Here is a 19056-nt window from a genome sequence, read left to right on the forward strand (position 1 = left end):
TTGCGGCACGAAGTTCTTGGAGAACTTGTGGATCATGACCACCCTCGTGCAGGTCCTTCAGTGCCTTGGCCTGATGGACCTGCAGCAACGCCATGGCGTGCATGGCAGAGGCAGCTTCCCCAAGCCTTGTAAGCCTTGTCGAATAGGTCTGACGAGTACCTACAGGCCCAGGAAGGAAGACACGGTTCTCCGCGCCAAGTGGAGTTAGGGCACAGCTGCATTGCAGCGGCCCGCTCCACTGGCGGGACAAGCGTGTATCCCTTAGCTGCCCCGCCATCAAAGGTGGTGAGGGAGGAGGAGCCACTGAGACGGTTTCTGGCAGTAAAAGGTGCCGTCCACTTCCCTGTGAGCTCCTCATGCACCTCCGGGAAGAAAGGAACTGGGGTAGGTTGCTGAGAACCAGCACGCACCCCCCCCCCAGAGAGATACCAATCGTCCAGCCTCGAGGGCTCGGGACACGGTGGAGGGTACCACTCGCAATCTTCAGGTCTCCCGTGTCACTGCCCGAAGCAACCCTCTTGCAGGAACGAGAGTCTCGACCGCAGCTCCGAGATGGTCATCTTCCCACAATGGGTACATGACTCATCCACGAACGCTGCCTCAGCGTGTTCGAGGCCCAGACACACGAGGCAGCGATCGTGACCATACCGTGACCCCAGTTAACGACCACATCCAGAAACACACAGATAAAACGTCATCTTTTTTTTTTTAAAGACGCAAACTATCTGTGTAAGCTCTTTTAGGGACTGCTCTCCTTGGTGCTGAAGCACGCAGGTGAACGGTCACCGCGAACACAGACAGGAATGTGCACCTGTCTGTGCGCTGTTCTCTCTCGCTGGTCTTACCAGCCATGAAAACGGCTGTTGAGCGCTCTCACCGTACACCTTACCAGCTGTGAAAACAGCTTTTTTGTTTTGCTCAGATTAAAAATAAAAAACAGAAAACAAAAAAGAGAGAGAGAAAAAAGAAGACTCCTCGCGCTGCTGTGCTGTCACGCCCGCACCAAAGTGGAGAGATCCAGAAGAGGCTTGCAGATTCACTCTGTGTAGTCAGCATACGAAGTGCTTGGCTCCGAAGCAAAAAGCTAGTGGGAAATCGCAACAGCTGCTCGTTAAATACCCGCGCTGCGAGGCTGCACAGCTGATGCAAATGATTGCACGCCAATGTGCATTGGCTTGTTTTAGTTTCACTCGAAGTAGATTGGCCTCTCTACCGAGATTCCTATTGGTCAGTCATGACCTACGTAGTAGTGACTGACCGATAGGGAACATAGTGTTCAGGGGCCGTATTCACAAAGAATTTTATCTTACCACTAGGAGTACTCCTAAATCGCACTAAAATATTTTAGCTAGGAGTTTTCTCTTAAAAGTTATTCACAACGCCTTTCAGACCTACTCTTCGTAAGGAAAAATGACAACTCCTAAACTAAGAGTGAGTCTTCGTTGCTATGGATGACGTCAATTCTCATGCACAAGCTTCCTCGCAATGATCACGGTGATTGGTTGTTAGATGACAGGGCCATCATGCGGAACATAACACAGACACAACAAATCATGGAATTACGACATCTAAATATGTCTGTGTCCTACACAAAATAATAATAGTAATTTCATCAAAATGCATATATAATGACATGTTTGTGCAGGCCCCAGTGAAAAATGCCACTTGCCTAATAATGAAAAAATGACACTTGCATTAACCCTTGCTTGGTTAATTGACATCCTATTAGCCTAAATAGACTACTTAAAGCAAGAAAATATTGCTCCTATTGAAGTAATGTATTAGTTGAATGACGGTGGATTATGAACTCGCCAAAACGGGAAAAAAAGCCCAACTGGACGCAGGATCAGTTACTGCTGCTGGCCCAGTTGGTGCTAAAAAAAAAAAACATAATAAAAGGGAAATTCGGGACTGGGATATCAAGCAAAACTAAGCGTGAGAATGGGAGAGGATTTGTTTGCAGATCATGGCAGCATTCCCCCTTGTCTCGCGGACCCCGAACGACTGCGAGAGGCGGTGGTATGCGCTACAATCCTTTGTGAATAGGTCTTAGTGAGTTAGGAGTCCTCTCGACTTCTTTTAAGCTGTCCCAGACTTAGGTGCTACTTTTAGGGCTAAAATGCTTCGTGAATTACTCTTAGTGAAAAAAATTAGGAGTCCTAAAGTTAGGAGTGACACGCCCATTATTTTTAGGAGTTGCTCCTAAATTCGCCAGTCAGGAGCTACTTTTAGCCTTAAAATTCTTTGTGAATACGGCCCCAGATGGTTAAGTTAATTGTTTGTATAAAATAAATTAAGAAAAACTGTAACTTTAATAACACATTTTCTTATTCTTTAAAGGTTCCTTTCTCAAACTGCTCTGCTGAGTGCAAGGATGGATTTTCAAGGCAACCTGAAGGTTTTCATAGTTGCTGTTTTACATGTAAAAAATGCCAGCGTAACAGCTATGTGAATTATTCTCGTAAGTACTTTAGGATGTGGTCAATGACACCTTGGTACTTAAGTTTCTTCTGTCGATTCTATCACCACAATATACTTTACTGAAGGTATGGTGCTTTTTTAAGTGTGATTTGAAGGCAACTATTTTACCACATCCATTTAATTTCTAGTCTTGTTATAAAACTAGGTCCTAAATCTGTTATCACTACATTGTACAAGCTGGTTGCATCTGCAGCCACTGAGCTTGGCGCCCAACATTTATTAAATAGTTTGGTTCTGTGTTTACTGTTTGTAAACAAGTCTTATTGCAGCAAGCAATCAGAAACCCTCGACATCCCCCAGCTCAGCTGAAATAATATATATATATTAGGGCTGTCAAATGATTAATCGTGATTAATCACATCCAAAATAAAAGTTTTTTTTACATAATATATGTGGGTGCACTGTGTATAATTATTATATATATATAAATACACACACGTGCTTGTATATATTATATATAAATATTTTATATATAAATAATATTTTTTCTTAAATATACATGCATGTGTGTGTATTTATATATATACAAAATAATTATACAAAGTGCACCCACATATATTACGTAAAAAATCACGATTAATCACTTATCAGCCCTAATATATATATATATATTGGCACAGTGCAGAGTATGTCAGAGAAGTGGAGTAATTATTGAAGGTTCAGAAAGAGGAGGGGAAATTGGTGCTACTCCACTCCACTCACTTACTCTGGTACAGTGAGAACATTGACTATATTGGCAGCAAACTACATAGCACTAAACCTCATGGCCATACCATATCTCACACCTTTTCATTACACACTGGATAGTGGATAGATATTACAAACATTATGGATTTTTTTCACACAACTGTAGCTTGTATTCCTGCAAAATCTTCAGCAACCAGGTTGATTTGAAACTTGTCTTGCTGTCACACTGGGGTTGCGAACAAATACTAAAATAAAAGAGTTGGATCTATTTGCAAGCAGTTATTCCTTTTTAATCAATATAAACTAAAACATTTCACTTAAGGTTGAAACAGACAACACCTAATACAATGACGAGATCAGACCAAGACTAACTGAAAGTGAGGACTACACATAGAGAAACACTAGGGACAAAACAAGATGATTAACTAGACACAGGTGAGACAGATGATGGCAAATCAAACACCATGGCAACTGATGTCAGAGACAAAGGAAACTGAACTGGGAACAGTGCAAAACTAACAGGCAAACAACTCAAACAAAACTCAAACCCAGAAACAGACATAGGCTAACACTTGCATAATTTGCTACTGAATAAACTGATTGTTAAAAGTACTTTTTTAAAAGTTGTGAAACTGTTCTGTTACCTTTCAGTCGAGAACTTCAGACGTAGTCGACGTCGACTGAATGGGGATCACGCTAGGGAGCCAATCGTCTTCGAGTACTATTGAACGAGCCAATGGAATTGGCGTGCGTGATGACACCACACACTCTGACCCCGCGGCGCAGGTATAAATACGGAAGTGGATGTACGCACTAGTTGCCTTTCGCTTCGGAACCGATCGTTTGGATGTCACTGGTGACGGTACCATTTCCTAAAAGAGCAACACGGGTGTAAGTGCGTCTTTCTCAAGATGTCATTCCCGTTTCTTGGTGTGGTGAGGCTCTTTCCCCCTCTGACGGTCACGAAAGCTGTATCGCGTGTTTGGGCTTACAGCACGCTGAGACAGTTTTTGTGGATGAGTCATGAACACATTGTGGGAATATGACCATCTCGGTGTTGAGATCGAGACTCGCCTACGTCAAAAGCGTAGGTGCAGTCCCCGCCTCTGGGCCCCGCCCTGGTCTTTCTTCTGGGTTACTCTCCCAGAGGAAGACTGGGGTGCCATCCAAGCTGGGTGATCTGAGGATTACAGTGAGGGGTAATCCGCCTGACAAAGCCCTGTGGATCACTCACCCCTCTTACGCACCGCAACCGGTGGAGCTCCCCAATGAACCTGCTGGTCCCTCTGTAGTGGACCGACCAGCCGTTTCATTTGGGGCCCCTCCAGGTGATAGTTTGTCTATCGCAGCATCGGACGGGGAGCTGAACTCTGGAGATGATGACTCGGCTGCGCTGACTCCCTCTGCGAGACCAGCGTTGCCCGAGCCAGATCCAGAGATGTCAGCTATGCTCAAGAAGGCCGCCGAGGCGCCCCGGTGCCTTTCTTTCCTGAAGTGCATGAGGAACTTACGAGGGTGTGGACGGCACCTATCTCTGCTAGAAACCGCCTAAGTAGCTCCTCCCCCCTCACTACCCTTGACTGGGGAGCGATGAAGGGTTACGAGGCTATCCCTCCGGTGGAGCAGTCTGTCGCGATGCAACTGTGTCCGGCGGCCGCTGCCTCCTGGAGAGGTGATCCTCGTCACCCCTCTAGAGCCTGTAAGTTTTCGTCCGCTCTTACGGGCAAGGCTTACAAAGCTTGTGGGCAAGCCGCTTCCTCTCTGCATGCCATGGCGTTGCTTCAGGTCCACCAGGCCCAGGCACTCATGAACATGCACAAGGGTAGTCCGGACCGTGAGCTCATGGGTGAACTCCGCACTGCAACCGACCTCGCCCTCCTGGGCACGAAGGTTGCAACTTGCGCGATGGGTACGGCGATGTCCACACTTCTGGTCCAGGAGCGCCATCTCTGGCTCAACCTGGCGGATGAGAGAAGCGGACAAGGTTCGATTCCTGGACTTTCCCATTTCCCAGGTTGGGTTATTTGGCGACGCTGTGGAGAGCTTTGCCCAACAGTTCTCTGCAGCCCAGAGGCAGACGGCGGCCCGCTGCTGCCTTCACCCGTCCGCCGGGGACAGATCCTCCACCTGCCCGTCGCCGAGGGCGTCCGCCTGCAGCCGCCTCAGCTCCCGCTGGACCATCGCAGTAGCCTACACCCAGGTCTCGACGTGGAGCTGGCCGCAGAAGGGCCGCCCAGCCTGTCCCAGGCGCTACCAAGCCAGGTGGTAAGTGACAGCGGAAACGTTGAACCTGGACGGGCCCCCCAGGGATGGAGAAGTTGCTCTTGGAGTGGCCACCGATCCACTCCCTCCAGCCGGTTGGAGGGCCGGTTGGAGTTTTTTAATTATGTGTGTCTGTTCCGCCGCTGGCTCCCATAAAAGCGGGGTCAGCGGTACCCACATTTTCATAAAAAGAGCAAACTTCTCTATTCCTGGGTCCCAAGAGGGCCAGTCTGGCGGTGTGTGACCCTGTATAGCCTTACACCCCTCAGCCCCCTCTTGGCCACCAGCAGGCAGCTTGGTGCGCTTTGAGGACCCGGTCATCCGCTTTGTCATGCATCCCCTGCCGCCAGTGGAGACAGGTAAGTGTTGCACTGCACACTAACACCACTGTTCTCCACTTTGCTGCCCCACCTTGGGTACGTCTGTGGTCGCCAGGGCCTGGTTTCTAGAAGGAGAAAGAGCTTCCAACCGGTCCGGACCAGACTGTGACCATCAGACTCGGCTATCGTTCGGCTCCGCTCAAATCAGTGATAGTCATCACACTACTTGTTGAGCAGACGTGCTCCTGAAACTCAGTGATATTCATCACACTACGTGTTGAGCAGTGCTCCTGTCTTGTGCATGCATATCTACGTTCTACTGGCGAAGGACATGATATAGCCGCTCCCTCCAGCCGATATGAAGGCCAGTTGTTCTAAACTCATCCTTCATGGTACCTAGTATGTGGTGGGTCGTGACCATCTTAGCCCAAGTTGGTCTGCAGCATCTGACCTGAATGACATGTACTTCAGATCTCTACCTTCCGCACCACGGGCCATCCTGTGTGTTGCGTGTGAGGGTTTGAAGTATCAGTACAGAGTCCTACCCTTCGAGTGCTCCATAGCCAGTTGGGTCCTCAGGTCAACTGGGAGAGAGCAATCTCACCCACGGGCTGAGTATCTCGTTTTCAGTTTGGAGAAGGACTCGGTCGAACACGTCTTTTCAAGAAGAGAGTGTGTTTGGCTGGTGCTATATAGAAGTGAGAAAGGGTCCCACTGAAAGAACTTTCAGAGGCTCCAGGGGCATATGGCAGACGCAGCCGCTTGGCTTCCTCCATATGAAGACCGCTTCAGCACTAGCTTCATGATCGAGTACCGAGGTGTCCGTGGCAGAGCAGCACGCCCTGTGTGACAACAGTTCACCCCGGCCTGTTGCCAAACCCTCACCGACTGAGGGGTCTTGTACAAAGGAATTGCTTTAAGGGAGGCCTGGACGACCTCCGACTGCACGGGCATTCGTGCCTTGAGTGGTTGCAGTTCACCTCGCTTTGAGCCACCGCTGCTCAGCGAGGTACTGGTCTGAAGAGACAACATTGCGACCATTGCGCTAAGCTTCCCTCGCATGTCACAACTCACCCGTCACCTCCTCCTTGGAGTCAGAAGCTTCTGAGGTCTCTTCTTCCACTATTCCAGTCTGCTCATTTGTGCCACCAACTAGCCTCACGACAGCTATGGCCAGGGAGAGTGGAGACTCTATCCCCTGGCGCTAGCTCCCAGCTGGCCCAGGGGCCCCGCAGAAATGCGTTCCCCAGTGAGCCTTCTAAAAAAGTGGCTATACGGTTCATTATCGCTGTGCGCCTGCTCAAGTTTAGTGATTTTCGTCACACTTACGTGTTGAGCAGAGATGCTCCTGAAGCTCAGTGAAATTCATCACACTCAGGTGTTGAGCAGAGATGCTCCTGAAGCTCAGTGATCTTCTGTGAGCAGTGCTCCTGTCTTGTGTGCGCATGTCGCTTGCACCTACTGTGCTAAGTCAGGAGTGGAGCAGGTCTTGATAGTTGCCCCTTATTGGCCCAACTAGACCTAGTTCCCCTCGACAGCCTTCCTGACTTCCCCTGAATACATTTCCAGGATGGGGCAAGATGGCACCCGCGTTCAAACCCCTGGAGAGATTAAAGGCCGGTCCTAAACTGGACGCGGAGGTTCAGGTGGCTACGGCAGGAATATGTGGTAGTTATCATCACTTCTGCGAGGACCCCCTAAAAAGAGAAAGTTGTGCTTATGCCAAATAGAAGTGGAAACTATTCGTGTGTCTTCTCTCCGTGAGGAGATCCTGAGAGCGTTCGGTCATTTTAGTGCTCTCTTTCCTGCTAGATGGGTTGGAGTAGGCTGTTTTGCTCCACCCTCAAAATGATGCTGCCTCTGTTTTCTTGACGCACATCATGATGCAGAAGCATGGGCAGCACGTCCTGATCGTATCTTCTTGGGCCTTATCTCTGGTGCTACTGCACTCCACCTGAGCCACTGCAGGCAGTGAGTTAAAAATTCTGTTTTTAAACAGTTCTCCTGCTCGCATGGTCTCTACTAGAGGGTAGGAACTTGCTCGCTTTCGGTCAACGAGTTGTGCCTGGAATTCGGGCCGGCTAACTCTCACGAGCTGAGACCCCGGCCTGGATATGTGCCCAAGGTTCCTACCTCTCCCTTAGACTGCGACCAGGTGGTGAGCCTGCAAGCGCTGCCCCGGAGGAGGCAGACCCAGCCCTGGCTTTCTCTGTCCGTCCGCTTCATTGCGGTTATACATGCACAGAACACAAGCCTTAGGACCTCAGACCAGCTCTTATCTGTTAAGGAAATCAGCAGAGAGGGAAGGCTGTTTCCAAGCGAGGTTGGCCTACCGAATGTGGCTGCCTTCATCTTGGTGAAAATCCCGAGATGCAAATGTCCACTTAGGTGGTGAGCTCCTCTTAAATGAGTGTGTGCTCCCGCCTAGGCGTTGACACAGAGTGCTTCGCTGACAGATATTCTAGAGTTGGAGACTGGGCAACACCTTAGTCGAACCGCTGCTTCCCGTGGGCTCCCTTCTCATGAAGCCAGTTTTACCGTGAGCCCGGTTCGAAGTGTCGGCTTGCTGCGCCATTCCCCTCCTATGGACTGGATATGTGCACCATTTTTTCTCCAGTTGAGTTCCCTTTAACTGAACCCTCCGCACCCCTCCGACATCAGACGTGGCGGAACGCCTGGTGTTAGGCCTAGCACTGGTAAGCAGTGTGGAACCTGTGTCAGGCTGGGTCCATATGTTGCAATCCCTATGGTGATCCCATATGTGTATCGGTACGGCTCCCTGCGGCGAGGCCGTGTCTTCCCTCGGCAGAGATTGTCTGATGTTCTCGACTGAAAGGGAACGTTCTGGTTGCGTATGCAACCCACCGTTCCCTGAAGGAGGGAACGGAGGACGTAGTCCCCTTGCCACTACTGCTGGACCACCGCTGACTCCAAGTTACGCTCGGCTCCTCAGCGAAAAAGCAACTAGTGCGTGCATCCACTTCCGTATTTATACCCGCGGGCGGAGTGTGTGATGTCATCATGCACGCCAATTCCATTGGCTCGTTCAATAGTACTCGAAGACAATTGGCTCCCTAGCGTCATCTCAATTCAGTCGACGTCGACTACGTCCTCCGTTCTGTCTCCTTTAGGGAACGGTGGGTTGCATACGCAACCAGGACGTTCTAGTGATTAAACCAGATGTTCTCATTACATATTAGCCTACAACGATCTTGTGTTGTGAAACAAATATTTGGAAAGGAAACATGTATCCACCTTATTCTTACGCCCCATGACGCTTTGCGTGAATTATTGGTGTAACTTCCGTCAAGCTGTAAACAATCAGTGAAAAGCTCGGTCTATGAATGTTATAATACGTTTAAAAAAATTGCCACAATGAGATGACATTATTCTACTCACCCTTCAACCATCGAACATTAAAAGGACATATAAAAGTGTAAAAGCATCAACAAGGTACTTTCAACAGACCACGAATAACCCCAAAACGTGATTCTTTCCACAGCAATAACGGACAGGTTAAATATCACTGTAATGCATATCTGTATTATGTAACATACGTTGCCTTAATCAAAAATCGTATTCACAAACCTGTAAAAACAAACCTGTAAAGTTACGAGGATTTGAAGAGAAAATTATTAATGGGATGTATTGTAAGGAGAACAGACCACAAATGTGCAGTATATGTTGTCCTTTTTTATACTATTTTATACTACAGTCTGAAAATAAAACATGAAGGGAAATTAACAGCTCATTCAGTCAAACTGACGGATCAGCTTTATTTGTACGGCAACATTATGATTTGAAATGATTCGTTTCAGTCATTTTGAATGGAAGTTCCCCCAAACCGGAAGTGCCACCCATAATCCAAAACGCAGTAAGATAGTCAGGAATAAGGTGAATAGCTGTTTTGAAAGAATGACTAGCAGTGTGAACAGTTTGTATTGTTGTATAAAAAAAAACATTTCCACCTTGTGAAAATAGTATTTAAAGCGAATAAAAAACTGTATGTATATTCTTTTAAAGGATAGTTATTATTTTTAAAAGTATGCTTAAGTATAGGCCCTACTGTATTTCTTTTCACAAGCTTATGGGTTTTGGCAAAATGCTATTTTAAACATTTATATTATTTTACTGTTTTTCAGGGGACCCCTACACCTGTTTTCCATGTGCAGAGAGTGAATGGTATGAGGAAGGCAGCACAACTTGTAAAACACGTTCTGTTGTCTATCTTCAGTTCACAGAAATCCCCTCAATCGCTGTCATGGTTTCTGCCATATGCATAATTATTTTACTCATTGCCATATTTTCCCTTTTCTCCTACAATTACAACACACCAGTGGTGAGGTCTGCTGGTGGTAGCATGTGTTTCCTGATGTTGGCGTCTTTGATTTTGTCAAGCATAAGTGCATTCTTTTTCTTTGGAAAACCCACATTTGCACATTGCCTCCTGAGAAATGCCATATTTGCATTTTTCTTCACTGTGTGTATTTCCTGTTTAACTGTCCGTTCCTTTCAAATTATTTGTGTTTTTAAAATGGCTGCTCGGTTCCCTAAGGTGCACAGCTTTTGGGTAAAGTACAATGGACAGTGGCTTTTCATTGCATTTGCTTCTGTCATTCATTTAATTTCTTGTGTGATATGGATGACTGTCTCTTCTGTCAAACCCATCGCTGACTCATGGACTTATAAGGACCAAATTATGCTCATCTGTGAAAGGGGGAACACTATAACATTAACCATAGTTGTGTTTATAGGTTGGTTTCTTGGTTTACTGTGTCTTCTGTTTTCCTACATGGGAAGAGATCTGCCGAAAAATTACAATGAGGCCAAATCCATAACCTTCAGTCTCATTTTGTACTATCTGACCTGGATTGTTTATTTTACAGCATACATCTATTTCAAAAGCAAATATATAATCCTTTTGAATGCAATAGCCCAGATATCCAGTATAAATGGAATTCTCTTTAGCTATTTTATACCAAAATCTTACATCATAATATTCCAACCACAAAAGAACACTCCCGCATACTTTCAAACATCTATTCAGAATTACACCCAAACCATGAGTAAGACTTAGACTTAAGTCTTTGTGTACCCACTTTATTTTTAACATAAGAGCTGGTGCCATAGCTTTAATGTGCGAGGCATCCGGTCTCATCCGCTTCCAGTTATTTTTGCTGTACAAAAGCTTGATATTGCAAACTTGTATTTGTTATCATATTATTTGAATCTTTTATAAAACACACTGATTTGTAGCGCAAATAGTTTTAGTCATTTACCTATAGAAGCAGATTAATCGATTATCCTGATTAAGTCTAGCACATTCACAGAAAATAGCTTACTTTTGAGTTGCAAAATAAAGTGGATAGGATGTGAACTCTTAAACTCTGTGTTAGTGGCCTTAACTATTATTTTACCACAATCTTAAAGAAACACGTAGAAAATGTATGAGAATGGAGATCAATTTTGAGGTTCAGTCTGAATTAAGATACTCTGTGAATTTTGAGAATAAAAAGGGTAATTTAAATATTTATAAAAACTTAAATGCTAGCATTAACACTTAAGTGTAATGTAACACAAATGCTTGTTTTTAACTTGTAATAAAGAGCACCTTCAAAACTTCCCTAACTTGGTTTAAATACATAGATTTGTAAGGTTTGGATGGTTGACATCATACTGACTCCCTACTCAAACTCACATGTGTAACAGTATGCAATGTTATAATACATTTAAGTATGCTATTAGTAACAATACTTTTCATTACAATTTGTTTTACATTTTGAACCTGAGAAAAAAATACATTTTAGAATGTCCTGGTGTGTATTTGGCATGTTTTGCTTTAATGACAGAATGAAATCTGACCTTAACATACAAAGGACTTAGCATACATCACACATTTTGCAAACATTTGATTAGTGACCTACAAATATTAACAAATAAATGTTTCATATTTGTTTTCTACATAACTTTTTACGATTTTCAAAATGCTAAAACTTATGGAGTAAACTGAGTACAGTTTAAACAGAGGGACAGTTGAAACATGTTAAACAACTTGTGTGTGCTCTCCCTGAACCATGACTTTTTTTCTCCACACATGCATGGTAGTTTTCTCATCAACTCTAAAGGACGTATGGAGCTATAATCCAAAGATATCGAATAAAGTCTATTTAGGGGTACGAATTTCGCTTTACCCCGGGCCCTCTCTTTAACATTGAGTAGCTTCTTGTCCTTTATGTACAGACAGAGAGCTCAACACGCAGCAACTGAAAAAAACACCAGCAGATTTAGAAAACATCTTCATCAGTGCTGCAAATACTACTGTCGCGTAGTAGCACAGCAAGCTATGCAATGCTCGTTCTCATGATCAGGGAACCAAGGTTATACTAGTAACTGAAACGTTAACAAGAACCTCATGCTCTTGCAGTGAGAGCAGCTGCTTTCCGTGAGTGCAGCCTTGGCGTGGGCACATCCCAGAAGCCCTGCATGAGCCACACTCGTGGCACGACATTTCACAACAAACGTTGCTTGAATTTGCTCTTTTAGATGTAAAAAATTGCTCTTAAGTATTCGCTGGATGGTCACAGGAGAGAAGTTCTGAATCAGCTGCAGCTGTCAAGGCACTGTAAATCCGCTACTTGAGGCTTGTTCTCACCGAGCAGAAGGCTTCTTTCTATTCTTCGGAGTCAGCAAGATAATCTCCACACTTTAAGGAGAAAATTCTGATGAAAATGGCTTTCAGCGCGACTTAAATAAGCAGACGTCACCGCCCGTTTTGGCAGGTGCAGGTGCACAGACGTGAACCAATGAGGCTTCAGTATTTTCGTCTCCATACCGGCATGATGACTCCAACTTCCAACCAGATAGAACTGGATAAATATTCTGAATGTTCTGATCCAATCTGACTTCTGACCTGTAATGCTGCCTGAATCATAATCATACACATGTTCGTTTATTGGCCAGAGGAGAACTGGCCCCCAGACTTAGCCTGGTTTCTCCCAAGGTTTTTTTTCTCCATTCTGTCACTTGATGGAGTTTTGGTTCCTTGCTACTGTTGCCTTGGCTTTTAGTTTGCTTAGTTGGGGACATTTAATATTCAACTATATTATTGATCTGCCGAAGGTGGACGATGACGCAATTTTCTTCTAGAAACAAACTTTGTTGTATTATTTTCATGTTATCACTGTGAAGCTGCTTTGAAACAATCTGTATTGTAAAAAGTGCTATATAAATAAATAAGTGACTTGACTTTTAGAAAAACTGAGTTTTTCCCATTAGCATTAGAAATTGACGCAATGCGAGTGAGCCGCATCGAAAGGGAACATGTAATAATGTAATTAATCAATTAAGTGAATTAGTAGTAGTCTGATTAGAGTATTTTAAAATGTAATATAATCTAATTACAAGTACTTAATTTTTACATAATCCAGATTACATGTAATCAGTTACTAGCACTGGAAATAACAACTGGAACTTGCATTCAGTATAGACCTGGAGAGTTCGCACCTCATCGAGGAACGGGGTCATTTGGATGGAGACCCTGGAAAGTGCACACCCTCTGCAGTATCTCTAAACTCTAACTTGTATTACCTTTGGTCTATTTCTCTTGACGTGATACTGGTACAGTGAGCAATGAGACATTTCAAATAATACCAAACATGACTGTTAATTCAATTGGCATGACACAGAACATTATATTTTTATATAATCATTCTGAGTGAACGGAGTGAAGAATAAAGGGACGGAAGTGAGGGAGAAGAAACAAACGCGAAGGAAAGATAGAAGGGAAAGAAGCTTTCCCTCATCTTCACTCTGTGGCTGAGACAGATGCCTGTATGTGCACTTTCAGGAAAAAAAAATGGTACAAAATCTGTCACTGGGACAGTACCCTTTTAAAAAGTTCTAACTTGCTGTATATATATACTTTTGGTACACTGGACTCTACCACACTGATCATTTACAGTACAAATAAGCACTCTACAAAGGTGCAGCCCCAGTGACAGCTTTTTTTGAGAGTGTGTTTCTATTGTCCGTATATCTCAGGAGATCAAAGTATATGAGGTTCTTTCAGCCTTACATCAGTAATGTGTCTATTTATCCGTCTGTTTGTGAAAGGGTGGTTAGGCTTAAGGAGGAAATATCTGGCTTGATTCCAGCAGGGGTGTCTGTACAGAGTCCAGTAGTACAATTCCATTTGACCACTTTATTAATCCATCAAAGCAGATGAGCAGGAAGTTCATAATGTGTGGTTTCAAGACAAGAACAGAAATACAAACAACCGAATCAAGATAAATCTTATTAAAATGATACAATCAAAAGATAAACAATAGAAACCAGCAAAATAAACTTACATTTCTCATGAACAACTTACTATGCTTACAACACATCAAAAACATCAGGCAGCTTTAAAGTCTCTCGGTCTATTGTAGATTTAACTAGATTTAATTATATCATATGGAACCAATCTAACCGATATAGATATTATACCGCAAAGTGACGATCTCACCGATCATCACATGGTAACTTGTATAATACGCACTGCTGAAATTTGTCATGTTGCGCAACGTTATAGACCAGGCAGAACAATCCTTCCGACCACTATAGATAGATTCTCAAATAGCTTACCTGATCTATCTCAGCTGCTCAGAGAACCCAAACAAACAGATGAACTAGAGGAAATGACTAGCAGTTTGAGCACCATTTTCACTAGTACATTAGATATTGTTGCACCAATTAGATCAAAAAAGGTTAGAGAGAAAACTAAAGCACCATGGTACAACAGTGCTACGCATGCTATCAAGAGAGAAACTCGTAACCTAGAGCGTAAATGGAAACAAACTAATTTAGAGGTCTTTAGAATCGCGTGGAAAGACAGTATGTCACGTTATAAAAAAGCTCTAAAAGCAGCCAGGGCTGAGCATCTCCGCAAACTAATAGAAAATAACCAAAATAATCCAAGGTTTTTATTTAACACCGTGGCTAGACTAACAAATAAACAGACATCACCCGAGCAAATTATTCCGTTACAGTATAGCTGTAATGATTTTATGAACTACTTCAATGAGAAAATAGAAAGCATCCGAAACACAATTGTAAATGTACAATCCTCTATGGTGTCTTATGATTCAGCCTCAATTATCGCCCCTCAAGAACAACTACACCGCTTTACAACTATAGGACAGGAAGAGCTAAATAAACTTATCATTGCATCTAAACCAACAACATGTTTATTAGATCCAATACCAACTAAATTTCTGAAAGAAGTGTTACCTGTAGTGGAAGAGCCTCTTCTTAATATTATTAACTCGTCTTTATCTTTAGGTCATGTTCCAAAAATATTCAAGCTGGCAGTAATAAAACCTCTCATTAAGAAACCGCAATTAGATCCAAATAACTTAGCAAATTACAGACCGATTTCAAATCTTCCATTTATGTCTAAAATACTAGAAAAGACTGTGTCCGCTCAATTGTGCTCTTTCCTGCAAGAAAATGAGATATATGAAAAATTTCAGTCAGGATTCAGACCGCATCATAGCACAGAAACTGCGCTAGTTAAAATTACAAATGATATACTTTTAGCTTCTGACCAAGGCTGTATCTCAATATTAGTTCTACTCGATCTTAGTGCTGCGTTTGACACTATCGATCATAAAATACTCTTGGATCGACTACAAATCTACACTGGTGTTCAGGGACAGGCATTAAGCTGGTTCAGATCGTATTTATCAGACCGTTACCATTTTGTTTGTTTAAATGGGGAAAAATCGAAGATAACGTAGTAGACTATGGAGTGCCGCAAGGATCGGTGTTAGGCCCTCTGCTATTCTCAATATACACTCACCGCCCACTTTATTAGGTACACCTGTCCAACTGCTCGTTAACACTTAATTTCTAAGCAGCCAATCACATGGCGGCAACTCAGTGCATTTAGGCATGTAGACATGGTCAAGACAATCTCCTGCAGTTCAAACCGAGCATCAGTATGGGGAAGAAAGGTGATTTGAGTGACTTTGAACGTGGCATGATTGTTGGTGCCAGAAGGGCTGGTCTGAGTATTTCAGAAACTGCTAATCTACTGGGATTTTCACGCACAACCATCTCTAGGGTTTACAGAGAATGGTCCGAAAAAGAAAAAACATCCAGTGAGCGGCAGTTCTGTGGGCGGAAATGCCTTGTTGATGCCAGAGGTCAGAGGAGAATGGCCAGACTGGTTCGAGCTGATAGAAGGGCAACAGTGACTGAAATAACCACTCGTTACAACCGAGGTATGCAGCAAAGCATTTGTGAAGCCACAACACGCACAACCTTGAGGCGGATGGGCTACAACAGCAGAAGACTCCACCGGGTACCACTCATCTCCACTACAAATAGGAAAAAGAGGCTACAATTTGCAAGAGCTCACCAAAATTGAACAGTTGAAGACTGGAAAAATGTTGCCTGGTCTGATGAGTCTCGATTTCTGTTGAGACATTCAGATGTTAGAGTCAGAATTTGGCGTAAACAGAATGAGAACATGGAACCATCATGCCTTGTTACCACTGTGCAGGCTGGTGGTGGTGGTGTAATGGTGTGGGGGATGTTTTCCTGGCACACTTTAGGCCCCTTAGTGCCAATTGGGCATCGTTTAAATGCCACGGCCTACCTGAGCATTGTTTCTGACCGTGTCCATCCCTTTATGGCCACCATGTACCCATCCTCTGATGGCTACTTCCACCATGTCACAAAGCTCTAATCATTTCAAATTGGTTTCTTGAACATGACAATGAGTTCACTGTACTAAAATGGCCTCCACAGTCACCAGATCTCAACCCAATAGAGCATCTTTGGGATGTGGTGGAACGGGAGATTCGCATCATGGATGTGCAGCCGACAAATCTGCGGCAACTGTGTGATGCCATCATGTCAATATGGACCAAAGTCCCTGAGGAATGCTTCCAGCACCTTGTTGAATCTATGCCACGAAGAATTGAGGCAGTTCTAAAGGCAAAAGGGGGTCCAACCCGTTACTAGCATGGGGTACCTAATAAAGTGGCCGGTGAGTGTATATGCTGCCACTTGGTAATATTATAAGAAAACATGGAATTAATTTCCACTGTTATGCTGATGACACTCAATTATATATTTCATCACGGCCAGATGAAAACACTAACTCATCAAAATTGACAGAGTGTCTTAAAGATATAAAATGCTGGATGACGCATAATTTCCTGCTACTAAATCCAGATAAAACGGAGGTATTACTTGTTGGTCCAAAAAACTATCCACAAAACCACTTACAATACAACTTTAATATAGAAGGATGTCCTGTTACTTTATCCTCTACGGTAAAAGACCTGGGAGTTATACTAGACCACAACTTGTCTTTCGAAAATCATATTTCACAAGAACAGCCTTTTTCCATTTTAGAAACATTGCTAAATTACGTAACATGCTATCTGTTTCCGATGCAGAAAAGTTAGTTCATGCATTCATGACCTCGAGACTAGATTACTGTAATGCTTTATTAGCCGGTTGTCCTGCATCCTCAATAAACAAGCTACAGTTAGTGCAAAATGCAGCCGCTAGAGTTCTTACTAGGTCAAGAAAATATGATCATATAACACCAATTTTATCATCTCTACACTGGTTACCTATCAAGTTCCGTATCAATTACAAAGTACTATTACTGACCTATAAAGCCCTAAATGGTTTAGCTCCTGTGTATTTAATGGACCTTCTATCGCCCTACAATCCATCGCGTTCTTTAAGATCACTAAATTCGAGGCTTCTAGTCATTCCTAGGATATCTAAGTCCACTAAAGGAGGGAGGGCGTTCTCACATTTAGCTCCTAAACTCTGGAATAGCCTTCCTGATATTGTTCGAGGCTCTGACTCGCTGTCCCAGTTTAAAACTAGATTAAAGACGCATCTTTTTAGCCAAGCATTTACATAATGCTTACCTTTTATAATACTGCTGAATCAGATCAAATGCATTTAATACTATAAAACTTGAAGAGACTGTAGGTTATCTGTATAGGTTGCATAGTATTTGCAGTCATTACGTTCCTGTGTATATTGCGTGAATGACGGGTGGTTGGGCAGATATTGTGTTGCGGTAGGTAGTATGCCATACGGAACCGTTGTCCACTGAAACTGCCTATTCACGCACCAGTGGGGCTCGACAGCCTTAGTCAACGGGTTGGCGCGTATGGTTGGGTGTCGGAGAGATTGTGAGATTGTGGTTAGGTCTCAGCAGCAGGAGGGACGTAGAGGTCAGCAAGCTGGGCTGAGTTGAGTGGGGGACGGAGGGGGGTGATTTTGGGACTCAAGAGTCACTGTCTTCATGTTTTGTCATTTACGCCTGTGTTATGGAAATCATCATTATGAACAGCAGCTACGCTAATTATTTTCCCTTTGCTTTTCTGCTGTTATCTCGGGACGCGAGTCCCGAGAAAATGGCGTTCGTCAGCTCCAGTTTGTATCCAGCCTCTCACGGAGACTTTAGATGCTCCAATCACAAAGCCTATGAAGTGACGACTCAACACGGGCGATATGGACTCTCTATGGTGGACGGCACTGATCCTCAACAACTCGTCTTAAGACCGGCGTGCATTCTTGGACTTCCAAAAAATACTCTAAATGTTCCGATCCAATCTGACTTGTAATGCTGCCCGAATCATGCACTGTTCCTTCGTTGACCAGAGGAGAACTGGCCCCCCGACTGAGTCTGGTTTCTCCCAAGGTTTTTTTCTCCATTCTGTCACCTGATGGAGTTTTGGTTCCTTGCCACTGTTGCCTTGGCTTTTGGCTTGCTTAGTTGGGGACATTTAACATTTAATATTCAATAATATTATTGATCTGCCTTACTTAAGGTGGACGTTGACGCAATTTCTTTTAGAAACAAACTTTGTTATATTGTTTTCATGTTATCACTGTGAAGCGCTTTGATACAATCTGTATTGTAAAAAGCGCTATATGAAGGTGACTTGACTTGACTATTGTGCATCAAATGCAGTTATTCTATCTATCTATCTATCTATCTATCTATCTATCTATCTATCTATCTATCTATCTATCTATCTATCTATCTATCTATCTCTTATCCTTTATTATGCAATTATATATTATGATGGCTCTCTGTTACACTTGACAATTTCTGACAGATTTGTCATAACACGTTTACTTCAGCTAAATAACCTTTACAAAATCATTGATGCATGCATTGCATACAGCTGTACTTGTGAAAACGTTTTTTTCCCCCATGACAAACCGCAGAAAATCCTCAAATGTTTTCCTGTATCTTAGCTATCTCTCAACCAATTCATGTCTT

The 19056-nt window shown here is 43.7% G+C and overlaps 1 protein-coding gene across 1 annotated transcript; it reads left to right on the forward strand.

Annotated features, from left to right (window-relative positions):
• Nucleotides 1-9882: 9882 nt before the first annotated feature.
• On the forward strand, nucleotides 9883-11234 carry LOC130081780 (taste receptor type 1 member 1-like; the record flags this gene model as incomplete). The annotated part of the gene is made up of 1 exon (XM_056246483.1): nucleotides 9883-11234. A coding segment is annotated over one exon (945 nt), but the record flags the coding sequence as incomplete, so codon positions are not given.
• Between the last annotated feature and the right edge of the window lie 7822 nt (nucleotides 11235-19056).

The sequence above is a fragment of the Rhinichthys klamathensis genome, unplaced genomic scaffold (assembly GCF_029890125.1).
Source record: "Rhinichthys klamathensis goyatoka isolate OS25496 unplaced genomic scaffold, OSU_Roscu_1.1 h1tg000040l_1, whole genome shotgun sequence".
Lineage (NCBI taxonomy): Eukaryota > Metazoa > Chordata > Actinopteri > Cypriniformes > Leuciscidae > Rhinichthys > Rhinichthys klamathensis.